Source organism: Magnolia sinica, chromosome 6 (genome assembly GCF_029962835.1).
Source record: "Magnolia sinica isolate HGM2019 chromosome 6, MsV1, whole genome shotgun sequence".
In the NCBI taxonomy this organism is placed as follows: domain Eukaryota; kingdom Viridiplantae; phylum Streptophyta; class Magnoliopsida; order Magnoliales; family Magnoliaceae; genus Magnolia; species Magnolia sinica.
In genome coordinates this window covers 102730335-102747362 of record NC_080578.1, presented here as the reverse complement: position 1 = coordinate 102747362, position 17028 = coordinate 102730335, and the positions used below count along the sequence as shown (strand labels likewise).

General features: G+C 40.1%; 1 protein-coding gene across 2 annotated transcripts in view; it reads left to right on the top strand.

Annotated features, from left to right (window-relative positions):
* Window positions 1-6705: 6705 nt before the first annotated feature.
* LOC131249343 (translation initiation factor IF3-1, mitochondrial) overlaps window positions 6706-17028 on the top strand; it is a 37637-nt gene continuing 27314 nt past the window's right edge. The window contains exons 1-3 of one of the 2 annotated variants that reach the window (XM_058250030.1): window positions 6706-7036; window positions 7130-7220; window positions 11547-11614. In XM_058250030.1, coding sequence (XP_058106013.1) covers window positions 6833-7036; window positions 7130-7220; window positions 11547-11614 — 363 coding nt within the window. In that variant the 5' untranslated portion in view covers window positions 6706-6832. Of the gene's footprint in view, window positions 7040-7129; window positions 7221-11546; window positions 11615-17028 lie in introns of both variants that reach the window. The other variant, XM_058250029.1, reaches the window with a different exon arrangement.

The following is a 17028-nucleotide window of genomic DNA, read 5'->3' as shown; positions in this document are numbered from 1 at the left end:
GTCGCCGCAGTTCCAACGCCGTGACTTGCGCACCGAACCGATACCCAGGCTAGAAGATGTCGATCTGCGTTTATTCCGAAGAAACGCCGCGCGTTGCGAATCTCGAGAGAATTTCTACGATATGTCCAATCAATCAATCAATCAATCAATGTCAAGTACAAGTCAAGTCACACCTTACCCAAGTACAACAACCCATCCCTCTTTCTCCACAAAGTCAACTCTCTCTCTCTCTTCACCCATCCCTCTTTTACTCATTTTTCAAACCAACACATGCTTCATTAATTACACCCATCACTCCATCACCTCATATCACCCATCACTTCTCTCTCTCCCTCATTTCTCCCAAGCAACTCAAGCCTCACACGTCCAAGCTTCCCTCTCCCTCCCAAGTGTGGTCCACCTTCTCATCTCCCATCTACACCCTCTCATCTCTCATCCACACCATTAATCTCCCATCATCCACCGTCCAAGGTAAAGGTAAGGAGCATTTGAGGCCAAGGGAGCAAGGAGGAGGCTTAAAAGTGGGTGAACCACCATTAAAATCTTGATCTTTTAGGGCCCACTTGTTGTGGGACCCATTTTGATGTATGTGTTGTATCAATGGAGGGCCCATAGTGGCGGGGTCCCTCCTCTCTATCTCACCGCATATTTCTCTCTCTCTCTCTCTCTCTCTCTCTCTCTCTCTCTCGTTGTGATGGTGTGGATCCTACTAATATGTGTTATATCTACCCCGTCCATCTACATCAGACGGTGTGGCCTACCCTATTGCAGGTGATGATCCACACCATCCACTGTTTGGATGGGCCCAATGCATCTTTTTTTTTGTATATATATATTATATGTATATATGTTGGTGGGCCACATTTACGTGGGACCCACCACAATAACGTGTTTATGTATGCCGTCCAGCGTCCCTGGACGCTGGACGTTGGCAAACAGTGAAGTGTTAACTGACATGGGAGTGTACTACAAAGCTAGCCAAAGAGAAGAGAGAGGTGGGCCACTCATGCAGGCCCCACCTTGATGTTTTTATGCAATCCAAGCCAACCATCCTATTTCCCAGATCATTTTAGGCGTTGAGTCGAAAAATGATCTCAATCTGAACTTATGGTGGGCCATAGCATAACGAACAAGTTTCCTACCTTTGATTTACTCCCTGATGCTTCTGTATATCTGAAACAGCCTAATATTGGACTCTATGGGTTTGTATCGAGCCACAGGGACTAATGGCTGGTGTGGATCTTACTGAAGTAGGCCCCGCTTAGGAAAAACCGCAGAAAAACAACTTTTCAAAAAAAAAAAAAGAAGGCAGCAGCAGCAACCGCTACCACTGATAGAAGGCGCAGACAGCGCCTGCGCTGGGCTGCCTGACGGACGGACCGAGCAGGGCCCTCACGGCTCAACTGTGGGCCCCACCTTGATGCGTTTCGTCCATCAACACCGTGCATTTGATGGGTCCCCACGGACCAGCCGTCCACCCCAAAAATCAGACATAAACGGAACTCAGACGGGCCACATCATCTAAAAACGTGAGAAGACATGCCTAAAACACATAAAATCCTTTGGTGGGGCTTACCTGAGTTTTGGATGTTGCTGAAATTTGGTCTGGACCGTTAGTCCAGTGGGACACATAATGGGTGGGTTGGATCAGTGGATCACATCATAGTGGGCCCCCAAACCATGACCCCATGAACGGTTTAGATGCCAAATGAACATCCCAGCGTGGATGTAAATAAACATTATGGTGGACCCTGGTCCATGTGACCTGATAAACAGATGAATGGCAAATAAACATCACCGTGGGCCCATGGTCCACGTGAACCCTGTCCGTTTGGGTGGCAACAAACATCACTGTGGGCCTTACCCTCCTATGGTCCACGTGACCTTATGAATAGATTGGATTGCAAATGAATATTACAGTGGGCCCTAGCTTGGTCCACGTGGCTTTATGAACAGTTGGGTGGAAAATAAACATTATGTTGGGCCCTAAGTTGGGTAGAAAATAAACACTATATTGGGCCCTAAGCTGGGTGGAAAATAAGCATTATGGTGGGCCCCACTTATGTATGTATTGTAAACCACACCCTCCATTAGAGTGGGCTCCATCATGATGCATGTGTTTCATCCAACTGTCCAACCATTTTAGAGATAATTTAAGGCCCATTGTGGAGGCCCATCTTCATGTATTAGTGGTCCTTATTGAGGCCCACCTTGATTTGTATTAGGCCCATATTATGAGGCCCATTTGATGTACTGGAGGCCCATGGGTCAAGGCCCAATAGGAGGTACACAAGGCCCATTGTAGTGTGATTCCACCATGATATATATTGATTTTATAATGGGCTATACCTTGAGAGCAATGATGGTTTGAGGTCCACATTATGAGGATGATGTTGGTTAAATGTCCGCATTGTCTCTCTCTCCCTAGGGCCCATTAATAGGCCCATACCTGTAGCATATAGTCCGTCTAGGCCCATATTCGTTTTGATCAGAGCACATCACCACATAACATGCTTAGTATAGATTCATGATTCATGATCATACGCATCATATGTATGCCTGATGTAAGGATTGATTGATCATTGCACATGCCTTCGGGTATATGGTTTATAGGCTCCCTGATAGGCGGAGTTGCCCCATATAAGTACATGGTACACACAAGACTGTTGTATGACTGATAGTGTGACTTATGCACTTGCATTTGTGTGATTGTAGTTACTGTATGCCCTAGCGACATCAGAGCCATAGCCTTCACAGACACATCGTGGATGGCAAGATTGGATACCGAAAATATCTGGTTTTAGCATACGGGCGCCATAGACGTCCCTGGGTGAAAATCCCTAAACCCGATGGTACCAGAGGATGACTCCAACGTCGAGACCGAGTGGATATATGAGCGCAGGAGGGCCGAATACCAGGAGGCCGCGTCTCCCACTGTGTCGTTGTCGGTTGGAAAGGAGTGTGGCCTTACTCGCCCCGGGATAGGGGGCAATACTAGGCTGAGTTTGACCAGCTTGCGAATGGGTCCGCTATCGACATATCGGATAGGTATTGGCAGACTATTGGCCAGGCGGATAGTGAGGTTTCTTACGCTCACTTGGACTATGCGGCTAGGAGAGTGACAGTGTCATTTGGAGTATATTGAACCCCGGTGATTATCCATAATGAGAACTGTACTGATATATGATGAGGATTGGCATGCTTGAGTTGCATCTCGCATCGCATGGCCGTGTTATGGCCGATGATATTCATATCTTGCACCGCATAGCCATAGTACGGCTGATTGCATTCATGTACTCATCACCATGATTCCGCATTACTCCGACCTTGTGTTCTGAGCACGCTTATATTGTGCACACACTTACACCACCCTCTAAGCTTCCTATAAGCTTATGCACGATTGATGCGTGCAGGTGACGCAAGGACGCGGCTGTAGCCTTGTCAGAGTTGGAGCGTGCAGTCGAGCTTTGGAGTTTCTATCTTTTGCAGTATCTTGTATTCTTCCCATTCAGACGCATTGTACTCAAAAGTTTTTGATCATAGTGGATTTTGTGGTGGTGTTCTTGTGGTTATTGTTCGTGGGTTATGCTTTTGGTTATGCTCATTATGAATCATACTGATGATTATAAATCCTCCTTGTAGTATCCCATGATTGGAACATGGTGAATGGGTGCCGGGATCCGAGAATGGGGTTCTACGGAGGTTGTCAGCACTGGATTCGGCGATCGGAAATTCTGTGAGCCCGGTTTCCGAGTTCGGGGCGTGACACCTTTCAACCCTCTCAAGCTCAATAATTACAGCAATGCCCTTGGAGAATGTTATAAATAGCCTTCTCCTCTTCTCATTTCAACAAGCCTCAACAACAACAACCAAGAGAAAGAGAGTGAGAGAGGAGGAGAGTGGGAGAGGAAGAGAGTGAGGGAAAGGGAATGAGCTCCCAAGCTTTCAAAATTCTGATTTTTTTCAGCCACCCTCTAGCCTTCTTCTCAACCTTTCCAACCCATAAAGCTCAGCCCAGATTAGTCATGATTCATTCTATGTCTTAGCCTATTCAAAAATTAAGCTAAGGATCCATCATCATACAAGCATTCATCATGATATTTATTCCCCTTTCAACCTCCCTGCTTCTCTAAATATCTTGTGAATGTATGCTCCGTGACTTGCCATATATCGGATCTTGTCACATTAGAAATTTCTAGTGATTTAGTCAATTTTTCTTGCCTTTTTACATAAATATCATTACATCCACCTTCTAGACACATTATTGGACGTATGCTCTATAGCCTGCCGAAATCTTGGATCTCGCTGCATCAGAAATCCATGCGTGCCTAGTCTCATCACGACCACAACATCCATCATTCCCTTGAGATTGTTCTACCGCACAAAGTAGATACGATATGTGTGTACGGGCAGAGAGGGTGCCTAACACCTCCCATCTTTGTAAACCGAGGTCCCTTACTCAGAATCCCGGATCATAGATCAAGAGTCAACCTAAGGTAGGAGAGTCTTCAGATTTCTCCAACCTCATATATTCCGTGGGTTCTAGCCGACTATAGATTCTGAATTTTATTGGCGAGTGACGACTCAAACATCCACAAATCATCCAAATTATCCTACCACCAAAACCATAACGCTTAGTCCCAACGTGGGCGCCGATTTCCAATATCTACAAGATGAAAAATAATACAGATCTAACTATCAAGTGGACCACATCGCAAAAACCAGTGGGAGATTCAACGTCTACCATTGAAACCCTTTTTGGGGTCACAGAAGTTTTGGATCAATATGAAATTTATTTTTCCTCTTCATTTAGGTATTTGTGACCTTATAAATAGACTGGATGTAAAATAAACGATATGGTAGGCCTTAAAGTTGTTTAACAATGAAAATCATCATCTCTACTGTTATTTATAGTGTTGTTCAGCTGATCTTTGGATATGATTATTTTTTGTGTAATACTTTAAAATGAATTATAAAAACAAATGAATATTATAGATATAATAAATACATAACTGTGGGGCCATGTAACTTTGCTCTCCTTTGAGCCGTTCTTATAAGTCAGAGTGCCAGCGCTCTGTCTTCTCTGGACACGTGCCTACAACAGCCTTATAGCTGGTGTGAGGTACACCAGCCAATCCACTCCTTTGGGAGGACATGACTTGTCAGTGGCTACCGTAATAGAAGCTATAGAGCTCACTTTGGTTTTTTACGCATGAGCATGTAGGCAGCAAACCCAAGATCATTAAGAAAATTTTGACGCGGCTACCATGTAGTATTGGACCGCCGATAATTAAGTTTTTCATTTATTGACAAAATCTTTGGTATGGTATTTTACTATGAGTTTCTCAGCTTTTTGTCACTTTGGGGACATTATCCAGAAAAATCTCTTTCAAAATATAATTTTAAATTTTATTATGAAATAATAAAATATTTTATTATAAATTAATAAATAAAATAAAATTTTAAATATATGCTTATAGTGAATTATTCAAACTTTTTATTAATTATTAATATTTTTAATTGTGAATATTTAAAAGTATATAGGTTCTGAAAATCTTACTACATCTGTGGTCTCTTCAATGTGTTTTTGACCTTATCAACAGGTTGGATGGAAAATAAATATTCTGGTGGAATCTAGAAAATTTTTAATGGTGAGTGTGGTGTGGTCCACCTAAGATTTGTGTCAGCTTCAATTTTAGGATTTTGCATTAAAACGAGCTTTTAAATTGATTGGACGGTGAGGATTTAAGTCACATACATCACTGTGAGCCCCATAGTCAGGGTCCCACCCACTGGGTGATCCAGGTCTCACCTAATCCGCTCCCGGACCTTGGACCGCATATCCAAAACTCAAGTGGGCAGCACAATAGGAAACGGTGGATAGAGAAGGACGCGGATTGCATCCTACCCCACCCCGTAATCCGGCAGGGCCCTTTGGGGCCACCGTGATGTAAGTATTTTATCCATGCCATGCATAGTTTTTATCAGATCATTTTAAGGTATGAGCTAAAAGAATGAGGCAGGTCCAGTCATTATGTGGACCACATGAAGGGGATTGAACGTCCACCATTAAAATATTCTTGGTAGCTGTAGAAGTTTCGTATCAAGCTGATATTTGTGTTTTCACTTCACCCACGTCCATATGACCTTATTAATGGGTTGGATGGTAAAAAAACATCACGGTGGTTTCAACGGTAGGTGTCATTATCACTGAAACTTCCTTTGGTGTGGTCCACTGGAGTTGTGTACCTGCTTCATTTTTTGATTGATAGTTTAAAATGACATGAGAAAAAAGATGAATGGCGTAGATAAAACATTTACATCACGGTGGACCCCACAGACAATATCCGCGTCTGATAGGGAAATGCCTACAGTTAAATCTCCTTGGATCCACGTTTATGTTTATATGCCATCCATGCCGTTCATAAAGTCATTCTTATGGAGATAACTCAGGGAACAAAAAACATAAAAGAGCCTGATCCAAATCTCATGTGGCCCCACGAATATTTCAACGGTAGACATTTAATCCTCACCGTTTCCTGATGTGCGGCCCACTTGAGTTATAGGATCTGCTTCGCTTTTGGTCCCATCTCCTAACATGATCCGGCAAAACGGATGGACGGAGGGGATTTCTCGCAAACATCACGCCACGCCCCACATGGCTTTCCGTCGCGGGAAATTCCTGGGAGAGGCTTTAGGTATTACGGTACTCACGGCTCTACCGCAGCGCCTCCCCTTCTTTCTATCGCTCTCCTCCCCTCGCAAGCACGTCCCTCTGGAACTCAGAAACCCCAACGGCAGGAATCAGATGATTTGCAACTTGTAGTGAAAGATGGCATTTTGGGGTCGTGTTAGACCGTTGAGATTCAAATTCTGGTCTTATCAATGCAAGAGATGGCACTCTCATATCTACGGAGTCGCGTCGATTGATTACATCTCCGAAGGCCGGAGAGCAGCGGAGAAGATCCATCCGTTCGTTCCCCGGAGACCCACAGAGCAGTACTTCGCAACGAGGTTTTTCGCGGCTCCCGTCCAGGTGGTTCTGTTGAGTTCTTCTCCACCTTCCGTTTCGTAGCCTGTTGAATGAACGTTTCTGGTGGTTTGATAGCTTGGGATGATTGAATTTCAGGTGAAGCCGAAAAAGGAAGAGAAAGATCATCGAGGGCCTCGGATGAATATGGCGATCACATCGGAGTATGTTAGGCTTGTTACCGACGAAGGTAATGCTTCTGGTTGTCTGTATGTTTCATGCAATGTACTTGAATTTTCTGATTATATTTTATTAAATTGTAGTTTTATTTATGTTACTTCCATCTATTCTCCTTCGACCAATTTTTGGAAGATCAAAGAAGACGTTGGGTTGATCCTCTTCGAAGGCGATGGTGCCTCCTAAATCTCAAAAGAGAACTGTTTTTGGGAAGAAAACTCTGTTTACACTTTCATTAACTACGTCTATTTAGTTACAAATTCCTAGCCTATAGGCCACTTCACCATATCTACCTACAAGGACTGTCCTCCCCACTACTAGGTAAATACTTCACTTCCCAATACTAGATAAGTAACTCTACTACCCATTACTAGATAACTAACCCCACAACCCATGACCAATCCCCATTTACTTGGCATGCATCAGTCCTCCCCCTTTGCACAGCCACCTTGTCCTCAAGGTGAAGGTATGGGAAACGATCAATGATGGACTGGTACTTCTCCCATGTCACATCTTCTATGGTTGCTCTCTGCCATTGAATCATGACTTTAGTAATATCTTGGTTCCTGCTTAACTATCCTACGGTCAAGGATTGCTCGTGGTAGGGGTTGTAGGATGCCTTTTTCAGTAAGGGGCAGCAACACATTGGACGACTGAATATTGGTACTAAATTATTAAAAGACTGCATTGATTCGGATCTCTTTTAGGCTTCTCATTAGAACTAATTCCAGTCTCGGTTTGCTGCCGGAACATCCTACAGCCACTGGAAGTGCCCGTGATTTAAATCCCAACAACCAGAAGTGTTGCAGCCACCAGATGGGCCAATGATTCAAATTCCTGCCACAGGAAGTTTCGCTAGATTCTTTGGCAGCCACCGGAAGTGCCACTGGTTCACATCTCAGAAGTGGCCAAAAGTACAATCAGCTTCTCTTGCAAATCGTGGAATCATTGGCAAGCTAGGCATGCATGATATGCATGCTCCAGTTTGAGGGGGAGCATTAGAGTATACAGTGTCTTCGATGAATGTTGCAGTATATTTGAGGGGGAGTTTGCATAGAGTACACATGTTCATCCATATGCTTGGAGATACACTTGCAACCCTGCTTGCTTGCCTTATGCTACCAATCATTGCTCAGATTTCATCACTTTGGAAGTTTCTTTTCTTTCAGAATAAATATGGTTTTTGTTCAATGAGGGGTATTTTTGTATCTTATTAGTAAGACAGATATTATCTTTGAGATATTTATACTACTATACACAGGGATCCTCTATATATAAATATGGTTTTCATTCCTTTATAGTTATGTGTTGGGTAGGGGTTTCTGCTATCTCAGCAGTTTCCCCTTCTCTTTTCTTGTTTTGTGTTTTTTCTTTTTCCTTTCCTTCCTTTGTATCTTCTTTTCCTTTTAATGCATTTTCTATTTGTTGCCTTAAAAAAAATAACCCAACGAGGTTTGGGCGAATGGTCTTCACCATAGGTTTGCTCCCTATTGGTGAGGGATCGATTCCCATCCTTGGCTTTACCTGATACACGTGGTTGTGGGTGATTGCGTGTATCCGCAGGGATTAGTCTCACTTCAAAAAAGAGGTGGGGACACCCTGTGTCTTCAAAAAATAAAAATAAAAATGGTTTTCATTCAATGAATAAGATATCCAAGCTTTCACAAAGTAGTCCCTATATCTAACATTGCCAAATATGAATGCTAAATCCCTACCATAGCAGACATGTGATTGGCTGGAATGAAAACCCCCACAATCTTACCAAAACACCCGAAATGTGTTCTTAAATCTATCCTGTTTCATATTTCTGAGAAGGTCCTGATAAAGACTGCCAGCGATGGCTGCCATCACCTGATCTGTCCTGGTGATTGCCCACTTTTGTCCATTGTTCTCCATCCATCATGCATGTATGGACATGCGAGGCTGTCCACATGTGCAGCCACTTTCCCCACTTTTTCCCCTTTGTCTCCCTCATGAAGCCTTCTTAACAAACCCCTATTTCATTCCCCACAAAAAACCTTAACCCTTATCTTCCCCAAATCCTAACCATAGGTTTCCTATTTTGAGCCCTTAGTCCCAAATTGAGTCCAAAACTTGAAATCATAAATCTATTTGAGTGTTAGAACGGGATTTCCACAACTTGAAGGGACAATTCTTTCGTAGTTTTATGTTGATTATGCATTGTGGCCTGTGGGTTGATAACTTTGGTTGGAATCTAGCTAGTTAAATCTGATTTTCCCAACTCGTGGTAGAATACATGTTTTTTTTTTATTTTTTTTTATTTATTTATTTTTATTTATTTATTTTTATTTTTTTTAATGCTTGATTTAATTGTATTAATCTGGAAGTTGATCTCACTTATCACACTAGCTTAGAAAGCTTTCATCCCGCATCAAGGTGGTATCAACTAACTACTTTTGATCTCCTTTCGATACAGGACAACTAACCACTTGCTCTAAAAGCTTCCCATAGGCCACCCCACTTGAGCCTGGTGTGAAAATACCGCCGCATTAATCAACTTCGGTGAGGAGTCTCAAACACGAGACCTCTCGCTTTGATTTCACTTTTGAAGTAGGACAACTAACCACTTGCTCTAAAAGCTCGAACTGATAAAGCATGGCAAATTAATCCCTTTATCTCATAGGCTGGACCCCACTTCACATGGGTCTCGCCTCACACGAGCCGCCCACCCCGAGTGTGCCCCCGCTTCACACAGGCCACCCTACTCGAGCCCGGTGTGAAAATACCCCTGCATTAGATACTCAATGTTTATATTATCGGTGAAAATATCAAAAATATCACGATAATATCGTTATTGACGAGTCATCAAGTTTTCGAAGATTTTATCGCCAAAATGACAAAATGGTGATATTTTCGATATTATCGGGCACTATTACCACTTAACAATTATGGCACCATTGTCACTTAACACTTTCATGATATTATCTTTAAACATCGCGAAAATATCGCACCAGCAGTATTCGACTTCCACTGTCAGTTTCTTTGTGCGTAAATGCCAGGAAATCGAAAAAAATAAAGGAAATCAAGAGGATTTGTTGAAATTCCTTCATATTTGGTTTGGTTGTCATTGATTTGGAGGCTGGGCAGAAAAATCTTCTTATTTTCTTCTCTTCCTTGCAATGGCTCTCTCTCTCTTTGACATAAATAATTTCTTTGTCATTTTCAAGGCTCTCTCTCTTTCATTTTCAAGGCTGACCCTGAAAAATGCTGCTGGGTACAAATGAATTATATGATACTCAAACAGTGTATGATGTGTGGTACACTGGCACTAAGAAATTGTACATGTGGTGTGCATATTAACTCATAATACTCCAATTAAGTTGTGGGACCTACTATCACTGAGTCATAGTCCCAAAATCAGATTGTTTGAACAATCCACACCACTGATTTGTGGACACAAATTAAAACCAAATAAAAATCTATTAAATATTTTCAAAAATTATTTGGATGGATGAGTTGAATGGATGTTCAAAGGGATAGATGGGATGGATGGATGTACATTCGGATGATTAGATGTAATGGATGGATGGTTGGATGGATGGAGGGATGGGATAGTTGGATGGCTCGATGGATGTATAGTTAGATGGATGGAGGGATGGGATGATTAGATGGTTGGATCGATAGGATGGATTAATGGTTGGATGGTTAGATAATCATGCATGTGTATTGTGTTTTTATGCTTATTTATGCATGAATGTATAATGTATGAATGCATTATGCATGTTCGTTTGCCTGAAATTAGTTTAATGAGATTTAAGTGATTGTTTTAGTACTATTGGATTGACTTTACGACAACAAATACTTTTAGGCCCTATTAAATGAAAACTTATTATGTATGCATTCTTTTTGCATTTTTAAAAAATAAAAAATAAAAAATTCTTAAATGTGTAAATATGTGTATTTTAGCATCTCCTAAAGTTTCATTGAAAAAATCCATTGTTTTCCCCACGTTTCCCTAGTGTTTCCCCACATTTCCGGTAATCTCTGATAGTAATATATTATTGACGATAACGATATTGTTTCTTTACGTCCAGCCAGCAAAACTTGTAATGATAAGGATACTTAGAACACCGCCGATACTAATACTTCGAACACTTCTTAGGAAACTTCTGTCAGTGCAAGTGAATGAAATATTTGTGAGGTGTCATTGCCCTCTATATTTCAAGATGTTACATCACTTCTAATTATCATATTTCCCATTCAGATTTTATGAAGGAATTATAGGGTTTTATACTTCCTTTTATGGGCGACTTTTGGCATATTGTGGTTTTGTTAGTTTAGTCAAAGCAATGTGTTCTTATTTCTAGTATGTTTGCAGGGCATAGCATCGTGTCACGACGTGAGGCACTGGATCGTGCAATGAAGCTCAAACTTGATTTGGTTGAGGTAAGTTGTTTCCCCATAACTTTATATTAGTCTACTTGCATGTTGCATCATTAATGTACAATTTCCATACAACCCATTGATACATAAGTTAACCAGATATAATTAATTGAAAATCATGAGAAACAATCTTTTATTGGTTGGACAGATGAAAATCAAGTTTATTGGTTGGTAAAAGTTCATGAAATTTCCACGAGGACTCAGTGTTCCAACTTAGAGAATTTGCATACCCTTTTTGGAAGTTGAATATCTCACTTAATTCTAATCCAATGCATTCTTATGGTCTTCTTTTAATACAATATCGAGCTCTGTTTTCCAACACATCTTAAAATTTAAATGGAAGATGTGTTTAAAACAAGTGCCTAGGTGTTCCCTTAACTCCATAATCGAATCTCGTTCTTCCATTCCAATTTATCAAGGGCCGGACCTTCAGGTCATCAAGTCTTTTCTTACTACCTCCATCTATGTCCTTTTGGGCTGTCCCCTTACCCTTATAGAGCCCTCAACTTATACCAATTCACTCCAAATTGGCACGGTTCTTGGTCTTCCTTGCACACGACCAAACCATCCAAGTCTACTTTCTGTCATCTTATTATTTATTGGCGCTACCCTAAGTTCCTTCTAATGCATTCATTTCTAATTCTATCCTTCCTTGTCTTGTCACTTATTTATCTTAACATCCTCATTTCAGCTACACATCCTATGCACATGTTGTTCCTTCATAGTCCAACGTTTTGTCCCATAAAGCATGGTTTGGTCTTATAGCTATCTTATAAAATTTCCCTTTTGGCTCGAGTGGTACACGATGATTACATAAAACTCCAGAGGCACGTTAATGCAGGGGCATTTTCACACTGGGCTCGAGTAGGGTGGCCTGTGGGATACAGGGGCATGCTCGGGGTGAGCGGCCCGTGAGAAGCGGGTGACTCGTGTGAGGTGGGCCCCACCAGTGTGAGGCAGGTGGCTCGTGTGAAGTGGAACCCATGTGAAGTGGGGCCCACGAGGGGCGTTCGACGGAGGTCCTAACCTATGGGATGTGGGGCTTGGGCTATGAGATAAAGGAATTGATTCACCATACTCTATTAGTTCGATCTTTTAGAGTAAGTGGTTAATTGTCCTGCATCACACGTCTTTATTTCTTCCACCCAACTTAAATTCTATGGGCAATATCCTTCTCAATCTCTACACTCTCGTGAATTATTTACTGAAGGTATTGAAAGTGGCCATTTAAAGAAATTTCTTGGTCAACAATCTTAAATTATTTTCCCTTTTCACTTATATTGTTACTAGTGTTTACCGTATTGATATCGCGTTACGTATCACACCCTTGGGATATGGATATGTATCAATTATTATATGGGATATATCGTTTGTATTGGGTAATTTATCCCACTTTTTGGGAAACATGGGAAAACATTGGGAAATTGGTCGAATTTTTCAACAAACTTCAAGATTATTTAAAAAGACATTAATGCATGTTTTTAAATCATAATATCACAAAAAAAAAAAACAAGTGTGCATAATAGGTTTCCTTTGTATAGGGTCCTAAGTTATGCGTTGTCTGACTGAACTGATGCAACTCTATTCAAAGTGAATTCATAAAATTTATAAATGTAAGAAGACATTTATGGAAACATAACCAATGTCAGGCTGTCTCCCTTTTCCTCTCGACATGTTTTACTTACAAAAGAACATAACGTTAGCAAATGCAACATAGTACATCCATAAATTTTTAACATTTATTAATTATTTTTAAATTAAATTATTAATTCTATTAAAAAAAATCATCAACCACACTTAAATGCTATAGAAATGCAGTCAATTGATTGCTAATAGAAAAGAAATTTCGGAAAAAAAATGATTTTTAACAAATTATTATTATTTTTATAAAATTATTATTTTTTTCTCGAAAAATCTCTAAAATTACATGAATCAGTAGATCAAGCCTCATACATGTTTGATTTCGTGTTTGGACAGAAAGATTGTAACCAATTTGGGAGAAATTGCGGGAATTTTGAAATTTCCCCAATTTCCCCCAAATCGGACCACCTACTTCTAAATCCCAAAATTAGAGTGTATGTGCTGGTGATTTTATTGAGCACTCCTACATATTCTGAAATTGGGTTCGATTGACTGTTGAAAGAAGTGAAATTTTGAAAAAAAAATAAATTTAAACTATTTTTAGTTAATTTGTTTTTTTTTTTTTCTAAAAATTCTCCAAAACTACATGAATCAATAGATCAAGCCTCATACATGTTTGATTTCGTGTTTGGACTAAAAAATTGCAACCAATTTGGGAGAAATTACGGATTTTTTTCCCAATTTCCCCCAAATCAGACCACTTACCTTTAAAACTTGAAATCTAAGGTTCAAATCCTTTATTTTCCATGCAAAACATGAAGAATTAAGCATTTATAACATTTTGGCATTGATTTGGTATGATTTAAAAAAGGATCAAGATGCAAAATACTCACCGAATCAAAACCAGCCCCAAATCTGCTTCGATCTGATTCTGGCTTGAAAACTAATCCTTATTTTTCTCCCAAAAGATTCAAAATGATGGACTCTAATCCACCCTAGAGGCATTTAAAAGAGGGAAGAATGAAGCAAAAATAGAGTATTTTGCGCTTTTTGTGAAGACAACCCACGTTTCCCTGATGGTATTGACAATATATGTAGATATCAACAGGTATGGTCGATACATATCGATATCAAAAGGTATCATCCATACATAAGAAAAAAATACAAAAGTGAATAGTGAGAATATCGAGTGATATATCATGATATCGGCGATATTTTGTGTTATCCAACGATACATTGCGATATATAGTGCGATATCAAGGATTATAGATACTCAAGCAGGGTTTCGTATCGCTGACCTGCGATATAGATAATATCAGCTGATATTATCTATCTTGCAATCAATGATTGTGTCTAAAATTACACTCCTTATACTTTGTTTTAGTCAAACTAATTTTAAATTCTTTAGATTCTAAAACATCCCTCCATAAATCTACCTTTGTGTTTACGCTCTCCCTCATCTTGTCAAGCAAAACTATGTCATCCGCAAACAACATACACCATGGGATCTCTTCTTGTAAATGCCTTGTTAACTTGTCCATGACCAACGCGAAAAGAAACAGGCTCAATGCTGACCCCTAGTTCAAGCCTACAGTAATTGGAAACTCACTTCTCTCCACTGGTAGTCCTCACATTTGTTATTGCTCCCTCATACATGTCCTTAGTCTTGTCAATACATCTTCTTGAAACTCCTTACTTTCCCAACACCCACTAGATTAACTCTTTAGGACCCTATTGTATGCTTTCTCTAAGTCAATAAAGGCCATATGGAGATCCTTACTTTCCTTATATTTCTTCATCAACTGTCCAAGTAGGAAAATAACTGCAGTGGTAGACCTCTCGGGCATGGAACCAAATTGATTTTCTTATGTATTTGTCTCATGCCTAACTCTTTGCTCAATCACTCTCCCCCAAAGTTTCATAGTATGGCTTTTAAATTTTTTTTGAAAGGTCATATTTTTATTGAACAGGAGAAAAAGCTCAAAGAATGAATACAACTAAAAACTAAAAAACAAAGGCCAATCCTCTTGGCCGAAATCCTTGTTACAGGAAGCCCAACTAATTACATTGAGCCTAGCTCGTTTATATACATCCTCAACTGACCCACTTTTGTTGTTGAAGCTTTGATCATTCCGTTCTCCCCATATGACCCAAAGAACCGCCAAAAGAGCTACTCTCCATACCACTTCATCCTTCTCGTTCCTTCTCTCGTGCCATGCATAGAAAAAGCTTGGAATGATTTCCAATGTGACCTACAATGTTCTAAGAGGCACCAAGACTCTATTCCACACCATCTGAGAGAAGGAGCACTGAATGAATAAGTGGTCAACTATCTCCACATCCCGCACACATTATGCAACAATTGGGCAACACCATTCATATTTTCTATAGGTTGTCAATCATTAGCACTCGATTCCTCCCAACTAGCCAAGCAAATGCCGCAACCTTTGGGGGAGCCCCGTAGGACCATACGAAAGGGAAGAGTGTCATGCTAACTCTCTCCTAAGAGTAACCTAGTAAATTGTAGAAGGAATGAATTGTAAAGCGGTCAGATTTCTTTGGTTGCCAAACCAAGTCGCTACTCCCCGAGGAGGGTGCAAAGCCATGAATGCACTCCAGAGCTTGTGTAAACTCGTCTGCCTCCTCATCAACCATGTTTACTCTAAAAGGAGGGGCACATACCATGTGCCGCCAGAGGGGGAAAAGTAGCTATGTATGTCTCAAGGCTCATAAGTTTAATCCCACGATAGTTAGTCCGGCTTTTTTATGTCTCATTTATTCTTATAAATAGGTGCCACAATACTTCTCTTCCATTTGTTTGTCATTTTCTTTGTTCTTACAATCTTGTTGAACAACTTTGTGAACCAAAATAACACAATATCTTCCACACACTTCCAAACCTCTATTGGTATAGCATCTGGTCCGAGTGCCTCTTCCGTTTTCATATTTTCAAAGCTTCTTTCATTTCAAATATCTTAATCCTACGAAAGTATTGTACAGTCTTTGATGTCATTTGAGTTTACGGTTCCTTTTATCCCTATGCTCTTAGAGTGATTGTCATTTGCCAAGTTCTGAAAATTTCTTCCCCATGTTGTATTGATCTCATTGTCTTTTACTAGTACCCTCTGGTTATTACACTTAATGCATCTAGCATGATCTGAGTCCCTTACCTTTCCCCTCTTTCTTTCACCCATTTTTGCGAGTTTGAAGAGATCTTTTTTCACCTTTTCATCCTCAATATATTGTAAAGATCATCATAAGTCTTACGGTTTAACCTTACTACTTTCTTAGCAATCTTTTTTGTCATTTCTATATTGTTCAAAATTTTCATCATTTCTAGTCCCTTGCCAAGCTTTGAAACATGAACATTTCTCGTAAATAGATTTTTGACATTGTCATTCCATCAATAAGTTTCCTTATATAATTGGTTTTTCCCTCTTGATACTCTTAAAACATCTTTTGCCACTTATGCATTCAGCTACCTCATTCTACAAAACATTATTTCTCTGCATTCTACTTCTTCCATCAATTTAATTCTCAATAACATTGTTTTCTTTCTTCTTAAATTCCACCATGTAGTCTTTTGAACACCTATTAATTTCACTCACTTTCTTGTATCTTTGAATGTAAACATGTATAACCATTAAACTATGTTGTGCAGTCAGACTCTCTCATGGTATGACCCTGAAATATTTACATATTGATCATTCTGTTTTTCTAGGTAGAAAGAAATCTATTTGGCTTGTATATGATCCACTTTCAAAAGTTATTTAAATGTTTATATCTCTTTTTAGAGTATGTGTTTGCTAGAGCAATATTGCATGCTATAGTGAAAT